The sequence below is a fragment of the Cyprinus carpio genome, unplaced genomic scaffold (assembly GCF_018340385.1).
Source record: "Cyprinus carpio isolate SPL01 unplaced genomic scaffold, ASM1834038v1 S000006744, whole genome shotgun sequence".
NCBI lineage: Eukaryota > Metazoa > Chordata > Actinopteri > Cypriniformes > Cyprinidae > Cyprinus > Cyprinus carpio.
Window position 1 is genome coordinate 304088 of NW_024879343.1, and position 17531 is coordinate 321618.

The 17531-nt window shown below is 37.7% G+C and overlaps 1 protein-coding gene across 1 annotated transcript; it reads left to right on the top strand.

The window, feature by feature from the left end:
- The first annotated feature begins 1628 nt into the window (after window positions 1-1628).
- Window positions 1629-16207, top strand: LOC122144631. Its single transcript, XM_042755697.1, has 3 exons — window positions 1629-5920; window positions 6253-6522; window positions 6724-16207. Exon 1 carries the CDS (start codon window positions 2761-2763, stop codon window positions 4168-4170), a length of 1410 nt encoding a protein of 469 aa, XP_042611631.1. The 5' UTR covers window positions 1629-2760; the 3' UTR covers window positions 4171-5920; window positions 6253-6522; window positions 6724-16207.
- The last annotated feature ends 1324 nt before the right edge of the window (window positions 16208-17531 follow it).

Genomic DNA, 17531 nt, shown 5'->3' on the forward strand with positions numbered 1-17531 from the left:
GGACTTTTCGGCCACCTGTGCAAAAACATTCTTTATACCAGACATGTACAGCGCGCACAAAAAAAGTGTGTAACTTTTAACTTTAATGTGCTATTTGTATTTAATTTGACCTGTGACTAAATGATGTACATTTTAGATTACCTGAGAAAACTTTATATATATATATACAGTATAATACACTGCCATTCAAAAGTTTGGGATCAATAATGTTTATTAAATAAGTTTCTTATGCTCATCAAGGCTGTATCTATTTGATAAAAATATTGAATATTATTTCACAAAATAATATTGTGAAATATTATTGCAATTTAAAATAAAAGTTTTCTATTTTAATATACTTTAAAATATAATTTATTCCTATGAAGCAAAGCAATTTTCAGCATCATTTCTCCAGTCTTCGGTGTCACATGATCCTTCACAAATCATTCTAATATGCTGATTTATAATCAATGTGTTGGAAACAGTTGTGCTGCATAATATTTTTTTTGGGACTTGACTTATATTTTTTTCGGGATTCTTTGATAAATAAAAAGTTAAAAAGGACAGTGTTTATTCAAAATAGAAATTTTGTGTTACAATATACACTACTAAAATGTTTGTGGTCAATATTCCAAGTTTTTTTTTTTTTTTTTAAAGAAATTAATACTTTTATTCAGCAAGAATATGTTAAATGGATAAAAAGTGATAATAAAGACATATTTTTAGAAAAGATTTCTATTTTGAATAAATGCTGTTCTTTTTAACTTTTTTATTAATCTAAGAATCAAAGAAAAAAGTAAAACGTTCCAAAAAAAAATTTAAACAAAAAAAAAAGTAAAAATATTAAGCAGCACAACAGATTCATCACTGATAATAAATCAGCATATTAGAATGATTTCTGAAGGATAATATGACACTGAATGCTGGAGTAATGATGCTGAAAATTCAGCTTTGCTCCACGGGAATAAATTATATTTTAAAGTATATTAAAACAGGAAACCAATATTAGAAATTGCAATAATGTTTCACAATATTACTGTTTTTTCTTCTGTATTTTCGATAAAATAAATACATCCTTGATGAGCAGAGACTCCATTAAAAACAAGGTCATTTATTTATTATGTTTATAATATAGGCCTAACATAATATAATATCAAAACAAACTGAAGCATTTAAACTGATAGAATAGAATAGAATAGAATAGATTAGAATAGAATGGAATAGAAACTGAAGCATTTAAACTGAGATCTGTAAGTTAAATATATTAAAAAAAACGTGAACGTCAATTCTTCTATAGCTATCTAAACATCCCTATGATGTACAGTTTGCACACTACACCTGTGTGACTGTAAGTGTCTCTGAGTTTTGTTACCGTTCTGTGCCCATCATCTGCTATTTCCAGCACTTAATCAAGCCACACTTCTTTAATTCATGATGATGTTTTATTTCACATGTCATTGCGTTTGCGTCGGCTCTCGAGTTGAGCTATTTCGTAGGCTACGCAACCATTAAAATATTCGGTTTCAACAGCGACTCATTTGGCGCACATCATTCCCTTTCTATGAAACTGTAAACCGCATTCACCGGTTCTAACTCTATCGTGATATCAACTCTATAGCGGTTTACCCGAGCATTGCAATTCATTCGCTTTCGCAAATAGCTTTCCCAACTCATTTATGCGTGTGCGCGGCACATTATTTCTTCTGCGCGGCAGCGGTGGAAGAAGTGCGTGGCCGCGCACGCGCGCAGCTTAGAGGGAACATTGCTTCTAGGTCTCACTTACTTGGACACTGCACGTGGCATAGCCAGCATAGTGCAAAAGCTACCATTCAGCTTACAAGAGAAGTGGATGATGCTGGGCTATACATTCAAACAACACAGAGTTCCCTTTCCCCCCTTTTCTGTACTTGTTAATTTTGTTGTAGAACAAGCCAGAATGCACAATGATCCTAGCTTTGCCCTTCCCCTTCAAACAAAACATTCCAGAAACACAAAACGGACATCCCTCATGAGAGGTCTACAGTTGGAGAGGCTCAAGAAACTAAGATGGATTTAACAAAATTCTGTCCTATACATAAGAAACCACATCCCTTCAACAAGTGTTGTGGTTTTAGAGAAAAATCCATCGAAGATCGGAAGGCCTTTTTGAAACAGAATGGGATTTGCTTTAAATGTGTAGCATCAACATCACACTTTGCAAGGAACTGTGAGAAGCTCGTCAAATGTATCGAATGTGGCAGTGAAACACACCATTCTGTCTTGCACCCAAATACTGTTGATAGGGCTGCTAAAGGGCAACCAACCACTAAAGATCATGGCGGGGAGGGAAAGGATTCTTCAGAGGACGATGTGTCTACCAAATGCACAGAAGTATGCGGTAGCAATCTGGGTGACAAAACGTGCTCCAAGATTTGTCTCGTCTCAGTGTTTCCAAGTGGCCAGCAGGAGAAAGCCATTAGAGTGTACGCTATCATTGATGATCAAAGTAACCGATCATTGGTGAGGTCGAAATTCTTTGATGTTTTTTGATGTACATGGTGACAGTTCTTCCTACTACCTCAAGACCTGTCCCGGAGTCTCCCAGATGAGTGGGAGGAGAGCACACAGATTTCAGATCGCCTCCATAGATGGTCGAGTCATTCATTCTCTACCCACCTTAATCAAGTGTGATAACCTCCAGATGATCGCTCAGAGATACCCACCCCACAAGTTGCTCTTCACCATCCACATCTAAAGAGTATCGTATGACAAATTCACTAAATTGACCCGGAAGCTCCAATCATGATGCTGTTGGGAAGAGACATCATAAAGGTACATAAAGTTATGAAGTACATCAATGGACCCCGCGAAGCCTCATATGCACTGAAGTTAGACCTTGGTTGGGTCATAGTGGGCAATGTCTGCTTAGGCAAGGTGCACAAGCCAGATAGAGTCAACGTTCTCTTCACCAACACCTTGGGTAGTGGTCGTCAATCACTTTTCAAGCCATGTCCTAATGCCTATTACATCAAGGAGCATGTTTGTGATGATCATCCAGGTCTTCAAGTTACAGGTGTTGTGAAGAGATCCGTATGGGAAGAAAATGGATATCATGAGGAATCGGATGTTTTCAAGAGGATGAAGGATGATGAGAAGATAGCTCTGTCTGTTGAAGATTTGACCTTTCTCCGCATAATGAAGGAGGGATTCTACAAAGATGAAAAGAATAGCTGGGTTGCCCCTCTGCCATTCAAACCTCAGAGGCGATGTCTCCCAAACAATAAGACACAAGCTGTAGATCCCTTCAGATCTCTACAGCGGTCTTTTTCCAAGAAACCTATCATGAAGGAACATTTCTTCGTATTCATGGAGAAGATACTGGCGAAAGGTCACGCAGAGATAGCCCCGCCACTTAACCATCAAGACGAGTGTTGGTATCTGCCTCTTTTTGGAGTTTATCACCCAAAGAAGCCGGGAGAGATCAGAGTGGTCTTTGATTCAAGCTGTCAGTATGATGGTGTCTCACTAAACGACGTACTTTTGAAAGGTCCAGATATCAACAATGGGCTCCTGGGTGTGCTCTTGCACTTTAGAAAGGAAGCAGTACCTGTCACCACGGATATACAACAGATGTTTCATTGTTTCTTAGTCAAGCCAGCGGACAGGAACCTTCTCAGATTCTTCTGGTATGAAGATAATGACCCAGAGAAGAACATCATCGAGTACAGGATGAAGGTTCATATCTTCGGAAACAGTACTTCTCCTGCCGTAGCAATTCATGGCCTCAGACAAGCAGCGAAAGAGGCTGAGGCAGACTTCAGAGCAGATGTTGTAAAGTTTGTAGAAAGGAATTTCTACGTTGATGACGGTTTAAAATCTCTACCGTCTGGGGCAGCTGCTATTGACCTTCTCAAGAGGACCCAAGCAGCCTTGGCACGTTCCAATTTGAAGCTGCACAAAATTGTTTCTAACAGCAAGGAGGTCATGGATGCGTTTCCTTTAGATGAGAGGGCCAGTAATCTAAGAGACATGGAACATGGCAAGGTTGAAGTATCTATACAGCGTACCCTTGGAGTTAGCTGGAATCTCGTAACTGATACGTTTACGTTTCAGCTGTCAAGCGACACAAAACAATTAACACGACGTGGAGTTCATTCTACCGTGAATGGTTTATATGACCCCTTTGGGCTCGCAGCCCCAGTCATCATCTGAGGCAAAGCTCTGATAAGAGAACTCACAACTGAGTCACACGACTGGGATGCGCCTTTGCCTCTAGAGAGATTGGGACCTTGGCAACAATGGAAGGACTCCCTTCAAGAGCTTCAACATCTGCAGATATCTAGCCATTATTCTGAAGATTTCTTTTCAGAAGTTTCTCAAAGAGAGTTTGCATTTTTGCAGATGCCTCTGTTGTAGCTATAGTCGCTGTAGCTTATCTCAGAAGTGTGAGTATTGATGGGAGCTGCAAGATGAGCTTTGTCTTGGGGAAAGCCAAGTTACCGCCCCGTCCAGAGTTGACCATCCCACGCCTCGAGCTTTGTAGTGCAGTTTTGGCCGTGCAGATGGCTGAACTTATAATGTCTGAGGTGGATATCGAGTTTGACAGTGTGAACTTCTTTTCAGACAGCAGGTTCCACGTCTTTGTGAACAATCGAGTTCTAAGAATAAGAAGAACCATGCACCCGCAGCAATGGCATTATGTACCAAGCGATCTGAATCCAGCAGACCATGCCACCAGATCCGTACCTGCAACCTGTTTGAAAGATACAACATGGCTTACTGGTCCACCATTTTTGTCCGGTCCGAACCAGACATACTTCACCTCAGGCCTGTTTGACCTTGTCGATCCTTCTGCAGACGTCGAAGTCCGTCCCGAGGTAGCTGCATTCATTACCACTATGAAGCACAGTCAGCTGGGCTCAGAACGTTTCAAGCGTTTCTCCAATTGGAAGATACTTCTCCGGGCTATCTTACGTCTAATACACATCGTAAAGACTTACAAAAGAGAACTGACCAAAGATGCAGCAAATTGTAAAGGATGGCATTACTGTTCTAAACCATATAGTGTGAGTGAATTGAGTCAAGCCAAAAATATCATAATTCGTGCTGTGCAACAAGAAGGTTTCGCTGAGGAGTTCCGATGCATCGAAGATAACAGGAATATCATGAAGAACAGTCCTCTCTTTGCACTGAATCCCCTCATTGATGAGAATGGACTTATGAGAGATGAGGGACGCGCGTCTCAAGGGAACTTTGGATTCAGTGAGAGCGATCCCATCATTATTCCACAATGGCATCACATTGCAACCTTGATAATAAGACATTATCACGAGCAATCTCAACATCATGGGAGACATTTCACCGAAGGCGCTATTCGTATGGCTGGCTTTTGGATCGTGGGAGCCAAAAGATGCATTTGTTCCCTTATCTTTGCATGTGTGATTTGTAGAAAGTGGCTACTTTCTGGGACAGGTGGCAGAAGCAATATCTCTCCACATTGCAACCTAGAAAGAAGTGGCAATCAAAGAGGCAGGATGTCACAGAGGGCAGTATAGTTCTCATGAGAGACAGTCAGTACAAACGTAACCAGTGGCCTTTAGGGCGCATCACTAGAGTCTTCCCAAGCAAAGATGAAAGAGTTTGAAAGGTGGAGATCAAGATTGTTCATCAGACCTATAGCAGAAATAGTGATGCTCGTTCCCTCAGATTAATTCAGAGACTGATTTATTTCTTCCTTTGTTATTAATGTTAGGTTTGGTATCTTGTGATACCAGACGGGGAGTGTGTTGTCATATGTGATGTTAGAATAAATATGTGCTGGCTCCTTTAAGAGCAGCTGCAACTTGATGATGTCATCAGTGTGAGACCAGCCACAGTCTGTTGCATGGTAGATAGCTGTTCTTTACTGTGGCTGCATCCCAAGCCATCTGCTACATTTCTTGTCTTTCGGGAGTCATCGTTGGTATGTAGATTTATGTTAAGATATCGTTTAACAATATTTGATTGTATTTTGTATTTAGTGCAAGATTTAATTCAAATCGTCATTCTGGTATGTGTATTGTACATTTACCGTGCGTGAACTACCATGTACACACATTTTGTCATATTGCAAGTTATTATTGTTAATCCTTTGATTTAATTTAAGTGATCAGTATGTAGTTGAGACATCGGTTTATTTCACTTTAATGTAAGCACTGTAATTTCATATGTGCCTATTGTACACTGGCAATGCATGCTGAATTCCTTCTTTGTATATTTAAATTCATACATTTATGTCTCCTGTTCTCTTTTCAGTTTTACCCTACTCCCAGTCATCCATTAAACGAAGTAAACCGTTTATTTGCTTCAGCGTGGTGATTGGAAGAGGAGTTATCTGTCTGTCAACATTTGCAAGGCGCACTGGGGTGGCAGAACACACAATGTATAGTAAAGAACAAAGTAACGCACGTGGAAACGCAGCGGAGAGATCAAAACAAAACAACGGTCACTAATTAGAAGTACAAAATAAGGATTTCTAAAGAAAAATGATATAAGCCAAGAGGAGACTGGTTCTCCTTTGCTAAGGTAAGGAAATTTTGCTTCTTTTGATCCTGTAAACAAACGTTTGTTTTCACGAAACTCACCAGCGCATGCACAAAGCCGACATCATACGTCATCCTCCTGGAGCTGTTTCTGTGTACAACTGTTGGCACAAGCTACATTAAAGTGATTATTACATTTTGAATATGGATATTGTTCTTACAAAAATGCATCGATTCACTACAGGAGGCCTTTGTTCACCCCCCAAAGCCATGTGAGACACTTTTTTTTTATTTTTTTTTATGGATGTCCAGTTTTTATTTCACTTTTTTTGGACTGAACCACTGGAACACCCGCTAACTGCTATGATAGAGCTTGGAATAGCCAGGACAATTTTTTTTTATTTTTTTTTATAAAACTGACTGGATTTGTCTGAAAGAAGAAAGTCATATAAACCTAGGATGCCTCTGGGGTGAGTAAAACAGCCTAATTAAAATTTTTGGGGGTGAACTAACCTTTTAAATGAAGGGGGCACAATAACTGTGGAACGCATATATTCAATATACTGTATTCTAATATATATATTTGTGAATTATATATATTTTTCAATTATTATATATTTTTTATTATTATTTAAGGTTAGAATTTTGAACAAAAACCAAAATGATAAAGAGGGCAAATAATTGTGGAGCACTCTGTACAGTATTTAAACATGATTTGGTCTCTTTTTTCAAGAAATGCATGTTATTGTCCAAGGTGTAGTGGCATGGACTATCAGTGGATGGACAGAAAGCTCTGATATTTCATTATAAAGATCTTCATTTGTATTCTGAAAATGAACGAAAGACTTGTGGGTTTGGAATGACATGAGGGTGAGTAATTGATGACAGAATTTTAATTTTTTGGGGGTGAACCAGCCTGTTAACTTTTACGTGAAGTGTTCAAAGACATTGTTAATGCTGACCAGTGAGCCATAAGAAATAAACTCTGAGAAGTATGAATACTTTCAGAAACACTTGGTCATCACAATTCAAGATTTATTTTAAAATCTAATCTAAGATTTATGCCTGTAGTGAAAAGTGTAACTAAAACTTGAGAATTTCTGATAGTTTTTGTACATTCAAAATAGTGTATCCACATCTGAGATAAAGGCAGTCATAAGAACCAAGCGAAACGGTGAGGATAAGTTTTTCAAAAAATTAAACCTGCCTGAATAATGAGGGAAAAAATGTGAATTATTGTGTGATTTGTAAATAAACACAAAGCACATTTAGTTTAACTCTCAGCCTGTTATTTTAAGTTTAAAGAAAAGTTAAATAATTTATTGTTGCATTGCTGTTTGAGACATTCACTGTTTTTCATTATATTGCAGTTGTATGCAAATAAAAGTTGTTATTCTGAATATTCTGGTTGCATTTCAGTGTTACTGTACAGCATTTTATTAGTATTGCACTTCGCTTGTATTGAATTGTACTTCAGTTGTATTATATATTGCAGTACTACTGCAGTTTTATTGCAGTATAATTGTAGTACAGCTGTATTACAGTAATAATGAGGTTCTATTGCAGCTGTTTGTTAGTAATACTACAGCTCAACTGCAGTTGTATTTCAATAGTACTTCAGATGTATTGTAGTAAACGGCATTAATGCAGTTTTTCGTGTCCAAAAAAAAAGGCTTTTTTTTTTTTTTTTTTACATATAACAAAAACCGCAGTATTACTTTTTAAAAAAAAAACTGCAGTAATTTTTTGTAAGGGATATACTGTACCCCTGCACTGTCTGCACATTCCATTCTCATGCAGGCCTCTACACACACAGGCAGATACATGATTATAATAGCATAATAATTTGATACATAAATGGCTAGATTCACATTGATTATGCTGGAACAATTCACATTTTGACCAATAAAAAATCTTCCACATATTCCCCCTTTTGAGACTTACTAAGTCTCACCTTTATTTTTATTTACCCAGAGTGCAGCTTCATAATTAAGTCTCATCAGTTATCACTACCTAGTGACTGAATTAAGTCACACAGTTCTATCACTAATGACTAGATTATGAAACGGCATTCTGGGGGAGTATCAGAACCAAACCTCTCCCTCCACACTTGCCTGTGGTTGTCACAGTCATGTAGTATACAACGGAAATACAATTTCAAAATATAAAACATGTAACATCACAAAAAATAGCATAGTTGATCTTCAGCCCGGACATTTTGCGCATCGTAAAGGGCCACCCTTGGGCAGAGGTTAGGCTAGCATGTATAGTTCATCTTTATACCTCTTCTTCATCCTCAGTTGAGGTACTAGAGTGTCCATCATTTGTCCATGTTTGTGAATCCCAGTTGGGTGTATGAGCCCAGTCCTGGTAATGTACATTTTGGGTACTCTTCAAAATCAATTTCTCATTATCTTGACATCTTAGAATTTCCTTCTGCCTAGCTGTGGCTTGGATAACTAGTGACCTCAGTACAGGAAGCACACCGCAAAACATTAATCCTCCTATTAATACTGCAACTCCTAAAAGCATTCCTAATTTTGCTAACCATGCTCCCCATACTCCCAACTTTAGATCAAACCAATCCCACAATTTGATTGTCTATTCCAGCATTTGCTTAAACTTCAGCTATTAATTTTTTATTTTTATTTTATTTTAATCATGACTTCACTAAATGCTCCTCCAAGTGCAGTATTATTTGGTATATAAGTACAACACTGATCTCAGAACATAACACAAACTCCTCCTTTGTCTGCCAAAAGCAAATTGACAGCCTGTGTATTTTGCCATGTCATTCTACTGGTTGCATGCACTTGGTCTGCTAGCAATGTTAATGCATCATCAGTATAATTAATGAAGCTTTGTTGATTATAATAAATATAATTAATCCGTTCTGTATTTTTGTTATGTGAAATCCAAATAAATATTGATTCAATACCATATTTAATTTCATCTCTTGCCTTAAACTCGTGTGGAATTCCTCTAGGTTGTCCAATTGAATCTATATACGTGTTAGGGTCTGGTATATAAATTTTTCTAATTCTCTTGTTTTCTAAATTTGTATTTTGTTCTGTTCTCCATTTTTCCATGGTAATTTCTTGGAGTAATCGTACTCTTACGCATATTCCTTTCCACCCAATAGATAAAGAAGGCAATAACTGTTCATTTCCACAAATCCAAAAATAATCGGCTATTATTAATGATTGGTCTTCATAAATTTCTATAGAAGGTAAAGCAATAGTTTGTTTTTGACATTTTTCAGGCGCCACTTTAATTCCTTAGTTTTTTCCATGTGCTAAAAGATCCGGAGCTCTGGAAGGAGTTTCTGATTTCCAAAAGTTTTTTGTCTATATACCAAATAACAGCGCATTTCCCTTTGAATTTGCCCAAATCATGTGTTCCTTTTGGTTTATGGATGCACTCATATTCTCGCTGCTCTCCGGGCGCTGGATATATAGCTGCCCACTGCTCCAGGTGTGTGTTCACGGTGTGTTCACGGTGTGTTCACTTCTCACTGCTGTGTGTGTGGACTTGATGGGTTAAATGCAGAGCACCAATTCTGAGTATGGGTTACCATACTTGGCAAATGTCACGACTTTCACTTTCATAGTCAATGTTTCTATGATATTTAGGCATCTTTTGTACTGTTGAGTTGGTATTATTATCAGTTTTGTTTAAGGGCTAAAAAGTTAATTGAAGGAAAGTCGGGCTGTTATCCGTTGGTTGCACTTGGACTTGCATTATTAGATTCATTAGGCGTGTGATGATCATCAGATATGTTGTCAGACTTATTCTTTCTCCTCTCCTGTTTGTCTGACAAGAGAATGTGAGCTCCTTGTGGATCTTTTTTTTTGAGCTTTCATCAGTTTGCACTTCATCTTGTGTCACTGGTCTTTCCTCGTCACCTTCTCCTGAGTTATCTGCTTGTCTGTTTCCTTCTCTTTCTGTCCTTACTTTGGGAACTCTTGTACAGTGGTTTAGATAATACCAGGTTGTACTTCCCTCCACTTGGACCGCTGTTGGATTAACTCTAACGACTTTGTAGGGTCCCTCTCTCCTGGGCTCATTCCACTTTCTCTGGAATATCCTCAGATATACTTGGTCACCTGGAGCAATTGGACAGTTTGTCTCTGTTTCCTGTAAATAGATAGCTTTATTTTTTTTGTAATTCACTGTTTTTATTTTAATAGAACACACAAAAACACATCACAACAAAGAAAGGAAAACCAAGTTAAACCACTGCCCTCCCAGAACCCCAACCCACACCTATCCCATCGCACCCCAAGACCCAAATAAATACAAAAGTAAGATAATATATGATCAAATAAATATACAAAAAAATAAATAAATAAATAAAATAAAATAAAAATAAAATAATATACAAACAGAATTGGTAATCATATTAACAACAGAATGAAATTTTAGACTAAATAACCAAAATCTTTGATATTATGGAAATCCAGTTCTTCCACATAGATAGAGTAGCAGGCTTTGCGTGGTTAGTCCGTGCAGAAGACAGTTCCAGGTATAGTATTTCCAATAAGGAATGAATCAAGTGTTGAGCAGAAAGATCATGAGGGGGTTTCCAGCGTTGAGGACGCATGGAATGTATTAACCCACACTGTGTCCCAATCAATGCTTCTAATATAGGGAGTCAAATCTGATAACCACGCTCTAGCTTTAGGGAAATTATCAGAATTAAGGTTTGAAAAGCAAGAGTAAAAATAAGAGACAATTCCTATGTTTGGCGCATTTTGAATCCATTGCACTACTGGGTGAATTTGAAGATATTACCCCAAGGAACCTTATGATATTTTAAAGCAGAACGGAGTTGAAAAAATACAAATAAAGTGTTACGGGAAATGTTAAATCTTTCAATTAAGTCTTGAAAATTTAAAATTGATTTCTCTCCATTTATATCTTTTAGTGTTAGAATACCTTTTGTAGCCCAAGATGGCTGTACAAATGGTTGTCCGCCAGAAAGCAGATTCCGATTGTGCCATACGGGAGTATGGGTATGCCATATAGTTTTAGAAGGAAAAAGGGATTCAATCTTTTTAAATATTTGGAGAGTATAGGAAAGTATAGGTCCATAATGTAATGAGCACTTCCTATATGTAAGACCAGAAAATAAAAAATCTTGCAATCGAATTGGTGAAATAAGTTCTTGCTCTATTACTTTCCACGAGGACCGTGAACAAGGATCAAACCATTTCTTAACCGAGAGCAGAGTAAAAGACCAATGATACAATTTAAAATTTGGGCAACCCCATCCGCCTTTCATTTTAATTCTTTGAAGTGTAGACCACTTAACGCGGGGACGTTTTCCGTTCCAAATATATTTTATTAGTAAAGAATCTAGTTTTTTCCAATAATTTGTAGGTGGGGGGAGAGGAAGCATGGAACTAATAAAATTGATGCGAGGCATATTTTTATTTTTTATTACTGACATTCGGGCTGAAGGTGATGAGGGCAGATACATCCATCGTTGAATATCAGACTCAATTTTCCCATAGATTGACATATAGTTTATTTTTGAGATTAGGGGTAAAGTAGGTCTGAGTTCGATCCCTAAATATTTAACTTGTGTTGATAATAAGATATTGTTTGGAATAGAAAAAATTAGACCACCGGAATTCAGAGGCATCAAAATAGTTTTTGAAAGATTAATTTTAAATCCCGATAGTATGCCAAATTCATCTATAATTTTGAGGGCGTTAGGAAGCGAGCGCTGCAAGTCAGATAGAAATAATAAAGTGTCATCTGCATATAAGGAAACAGAGTGGCTTGATGCGCCTAACCGAATTGGTGTAATGAGACTGCACTGTCTAACATACTGTGCCAGGGGTTCTATTGATAAGTTGAACAAAAGGGGGGAAAGTGGACAACCCTGCCTTGTACCTCTATGAATATTAAACCTGTCTGAGATGAGTCCACCAGTAGATACCCTGGCCATGGGATTAGTGTATAGAGTTTGTATCATTCTAATCAACCGATCACCAAAATTGAACTTCTTTAAAGTATACCACAGATAGCCCCATTCAAGCCGATCAAAGGCTTTTTCAGCATCAATAAATAGAAGGCCACTAGGCGATTTCAATTTCGCTGATTCTGCGATGACATGTAACACACGGCGGACATTGTCAGAAGCTAGGCGACCAGGAATGAAACCTGATTGATCTGGATCAATTAGTTTATGTATTACTACTTGTAGGCGTCTGGCAATAACTTTAGCATAGATTTTGACATCCTCATTAATCAAGGAGATGGGCCTATAGTTAGAACAGTCTGAGTGATCTTTGCCGGGTTTAGGTAGAACAGAGATTAAAGCTGTATTGAGGTCTCGGTGAAAATGGCCTTTGGATATGGCCTCATTTATAGTGCATAACCAAATATGACCTAATAAATCCTATAGCACCAGGTATAACTCTGTTGGAAGGCCGGGAGACTTTCCTTTATTTGAACAGATTACTGCATTATGTAGGTCTTCTAAAGTTATATCAGAGTCAAGGTTGTCCATTTCCTCTTTTGAAAGTTTATTTAAATTCAATTGGTCAAAAAATTCTTTTAACTGACCGGTACTGGGTTGCGTTTCTGAAGTATATAATTTTTCAAAGAATGACGTGAATATTTTGTTAATATCTTTGAGATGTGAATTGAGAACATTTTTTGCATTTTTAATCGCCCGTATATTAAAACGTTGCTCATGTTTTTTCAGAGTAAGTGCAAGGAGTCGGCTTGGTCTGCTTCCATCTATATAGTATTTATGTTTTGTAATATGCATTAGATAGTCTGCTCTTCTGCGTAGCAAATCATTGAGTGCAGCCCTTTCAACATTTAACTCACATAGTTTAATACTGGAAAAATTGTAGCCTAATTCCCTTTCTAAGTCCCCACATCGTTTTTCTAATATTGATATTTGTTCAAAATATTTATTTTTAAGTCTAGCAGAAAAGGAAATGGCTTTGTTCCTTAAAAAGCCTTTGATAGATGCCCATAGCATATCATAATTGGAGACTGAGTTTTGATTTAATCTAATAAATTCAGTCAGTTCTGCTCTCAGTTGAGATAGGAAGTCCTCATTTTGTAGAAGCAGAGTGTTAAATCTCCATCGGGACGGTTTACAGGATGTCTTGATCTGGAGCTGTGCTAATACAGCATTATGGTCAGAAACACTTTGTGGTAGGAATTCAATGTGTATTAGATCTGAAAGTAGCGTAGACGAAAGTAAAATATAATCAATTTTTGAGAATGATTTGTGACTTGGGGAAAAATAGGTGTATTCCTTAGCTGTAGGATTATGTAAATGCCAAGCATCACATAGGTCTAGGTCTTTGATAAACAATCTCAGTGCTGCAGAAGACTGAGACTGTGTTACTGAAACTAAAGGATTGGAGTGATCCAAAACTGTGTCAAACACAGCATTCAAGTCAGATCCAATGACGATTGAATAACCATGAAGAGATAAAAGTTTTTTCAAAACTTGTGGAAAAAAGGAAACGTCATATGAGTTTGGGGCATATATAAACAAATGCATACCTATTTCCTTCAATTAAGGCACAGCAATAAGCGACTCGGCCATCGTCATCGGAGCCTTTGTGTTCAATAATAAAATTAGAATTACATTTAAAAAGAATTGTCACCCCTTGCTTTTTAGAATTACAATTTGATGATATTATGGGAATATAACGCCTGTTTTGCATTCTTTGGGTGTCTATTTTAGTAAGATGTGTTTCTTGAAGAAACGCTACATCGATTTTCTTTCTGTGCAAAAGATCTAAAACCCGTGTACGTTTAATAGGAGAATTCAACCCACTAACATTGAGAGACAATATATTTATATTAACCATAATCTACAATTGCTGGATTCACACAGAATAACGCATTAAGTAAAAAACAGGTTGTTGTACATATAACCAAGATTTTCATATCCATATGCAGTAACAAAATCATTATCGGTCCTGGGTGCTTTAGGCGCCTAAGCGCCCCCTCCCTCTCCCAAATAACCCTTTTAGCAAACATCTGTGGCGATCGCGAGGCAATGTCTAGAACACTATTCACCTTATTAACCCCTATGATTTAAACAAACAGAGAAATGTTTGTTGCTGCTCGTAGCAGGCTTTTGGGGAGAAACCGATTTTTTGCTGGTAGCCATTCTTGTATTATAAGTGTCTAGTTGTCAAAAGAAACAATATTCTCCTCTGTATGAAATGAATAACTAAAAATAGGAGGTTAATATTCGGGAGCCTAGTGTTGTGCAGCCATCTTGCAGTGCGCGCCACCAGAAATCCTAGATAGCTTTATGTATTGCAGTTAATTTCTTCATATAAGATCGAAGTTCCATTTGCAATTGCTCTAGAGGAGGTCCTTTGTAGGGACCTCTACAATATGGTACAGACATGGGTAGACCCGTAAGCATTTCATGCGATGTTAAATGCGTGTTTCTGTTAGTCTGCATGTGATAACTCATTAGTGCAAGAGGAAAAGTATCAATCCAGTTAAGCTTAGTACATTCACATATTTTGTTTAGTTTGGCCTTGAGGGTTCAATTCAATTTCTCTACCATCCTTTGGGATTGTGGATGGTAGACACACCCTAGTCTCTGCTTTATTCTCAATTTTTGCAGTACTTGTTGCCGATCCATTATCTGAACTTATTTCTGATGGTATTCCAAATCTAGGAATTACTTCTCTTGTTAGAAATTTAATTACTTTTCCTGCTCCCTCATCTGCTGATAGTACTGCCTCTACCCATCTGCTAAATCTATCTATGATCACCAGCATGTACCTTTTGCCTTGTACTCTCTTTATCATATCCACATAGTCCATTACGAGATGCTTAAATGGACCTTCTGGCACTGGTATATGGCATATTGGTGTTGTTATTCCTTTTCTCACGTTGTTTTTGGCACAAACGTCACATGAGGACAAAAAATCATCCACCATTGCATGTAAATAAGGAGACCAATTACCTTGCTGTTTAATTTTCCTTATCACTTCCCCCCTTGCACAATGGTCAAAACCATCTGATATGAGAATATTCAAAAATGAAGTTGGGGCAACAATTTGTCCTTTATGTGTACGCCAAATATCTTGCGTGTCTTTTTTGGCTCCCCTTTGGTGCGACATAGAATGTTCATAAGGGCCTACTTTTAGTTGAATTCGAATAATATCATCCAGTTGAGGTTCTTTAAGTACTACAGGTGCTAGTACTGCTACCTGACACCCTGAGGCTTTCTTAGCTTCCAAATCTGCTGCATGGTTTCCCTTAATGACAAAATCATTTCCTTTTTTATGAGCCTGACACTTGATTATTGCTTATCGTTTTGGTAGCATCATAGCAGAAATCAATTGACCTATTTGTTCAGCATGTTGGATGGGAGTCCCATCACTTTTTTGAAACCTCTCTGCTTCCATACTGCTCCAAACAAATGATATACACCATGTGCATATGCTGAATCAGTGTAAATATTGGCTGTTTGTTAACTGACATGCAGCTGTGAGAGCTTTTAATTCTGATAATTGAGCAGAGCAAGGCTGTACACAATGTTGTGATATCACAGGCACAAATTTTTCCTTGTTCTTCTTTACTACTGAATATCAAGTATGATTTCCTACATTGTTATTCACACCGGTGCTAATGATGTTCGACTTCGCCAGTCGGAGATCACTAAAAATAACATTAAAGAGGTGTGTGAACTTGCAAGCATGATGCCAGACACTGTAATATGCTCTGGTCCCCTCCCTGCTTACCGTGGTGATGAGATGCATAGCAGATTGTTATCACTCAATGGCTGGATGTCTAAGTGGTGCCCGCAGAATAACATAGGTTTCATAGACAATTGGACAAGCTTTTGGGGCAGACCTGACCTGTTGAAAAGAGATGGTCTTCATCCCTCCTGGGGTGGTGCCGCTCTTCTTTCTAGAAATATGGCACATAGTCTTAGAGTTTGTACTTGACTAACTGGGGCCCAGGTCAGGAAGCAGACAGACTGGCTAAACCGACCGTCTGCTAGCCGCCTCCAGTCACAGAAGTCAGTTAATTCTCAGCACATAGAGACTCTTTCACCTAGATATCACACTATAGAGACTGTCTCTGTTCCCCGGGCTAGAAAATACAAAAAACGTCCAAACCAATTTAAGAGCAACAATTTAATTGAGGTTCAACAAATAAAAAACAGATGCAATATGAATAAACAAATGATAAAGCTTGGCTTATTGAATATCAGGTCCCTTTCTACGAAAGCACTTTTTGTAAATAATATGATCACTGATCATAATCTAGATGCACTCTGTTTGACAGAAACCTGGCTAAAACCTGATGATTACATTATTTGAGTACATAATGAGTCTACACCCCAAGATTACTGTTATAAACATGAGCCACGTCCAAAAGGTACAGGGGGAGGTGTTGCTTCAATTTATAACAATGTTTTCAGGATTTCTCAGAGGGCAGGCTTCAAGTATAACTCGTTTGAAGTATTGGTGCTTAATATAACATTATCCAGAGAAACAAATGTTAATGATAAATCCCCTGTGATGTTTGTACTGGCTACTGTATACAGACCACCAGATCACCATACAGACTTTATTAAAGAGTTTGCTGATTTTACATCCGAGTTAGTGCTGGCTGCAGATAAAGTTTTAATTGTTGGTGATTTTAATATCCATGTTGATAATGAAAAAGATGCATTGGGATCAGCATTTATAGACATTCTGAACTCTATTGGGGTTAGACAACACGTCTCAGGACCTACTCATTGTCGAAATCATACTCTAGATTTAATACTGTCACATGGAATTGATGTTGATGGTGTTGAAATTATGCAGCCAAGTGATGATATCTCAGATCATTATTTAGTTTTGTGCAAACTTCATATAGCTAAAACTGTAAATTCCACTTCTTGTTACAAGTATGGTAGAACCATCACTTCTACCACAAAAGACTGCTTTGTAAGTAATCTTCCTGATGTATCCCAATTCCTTAACATCTCCAATACCTCAGAACAACTTCACGATGTAACAGAAACTATGGACTCTCTCTTTTCTTGCA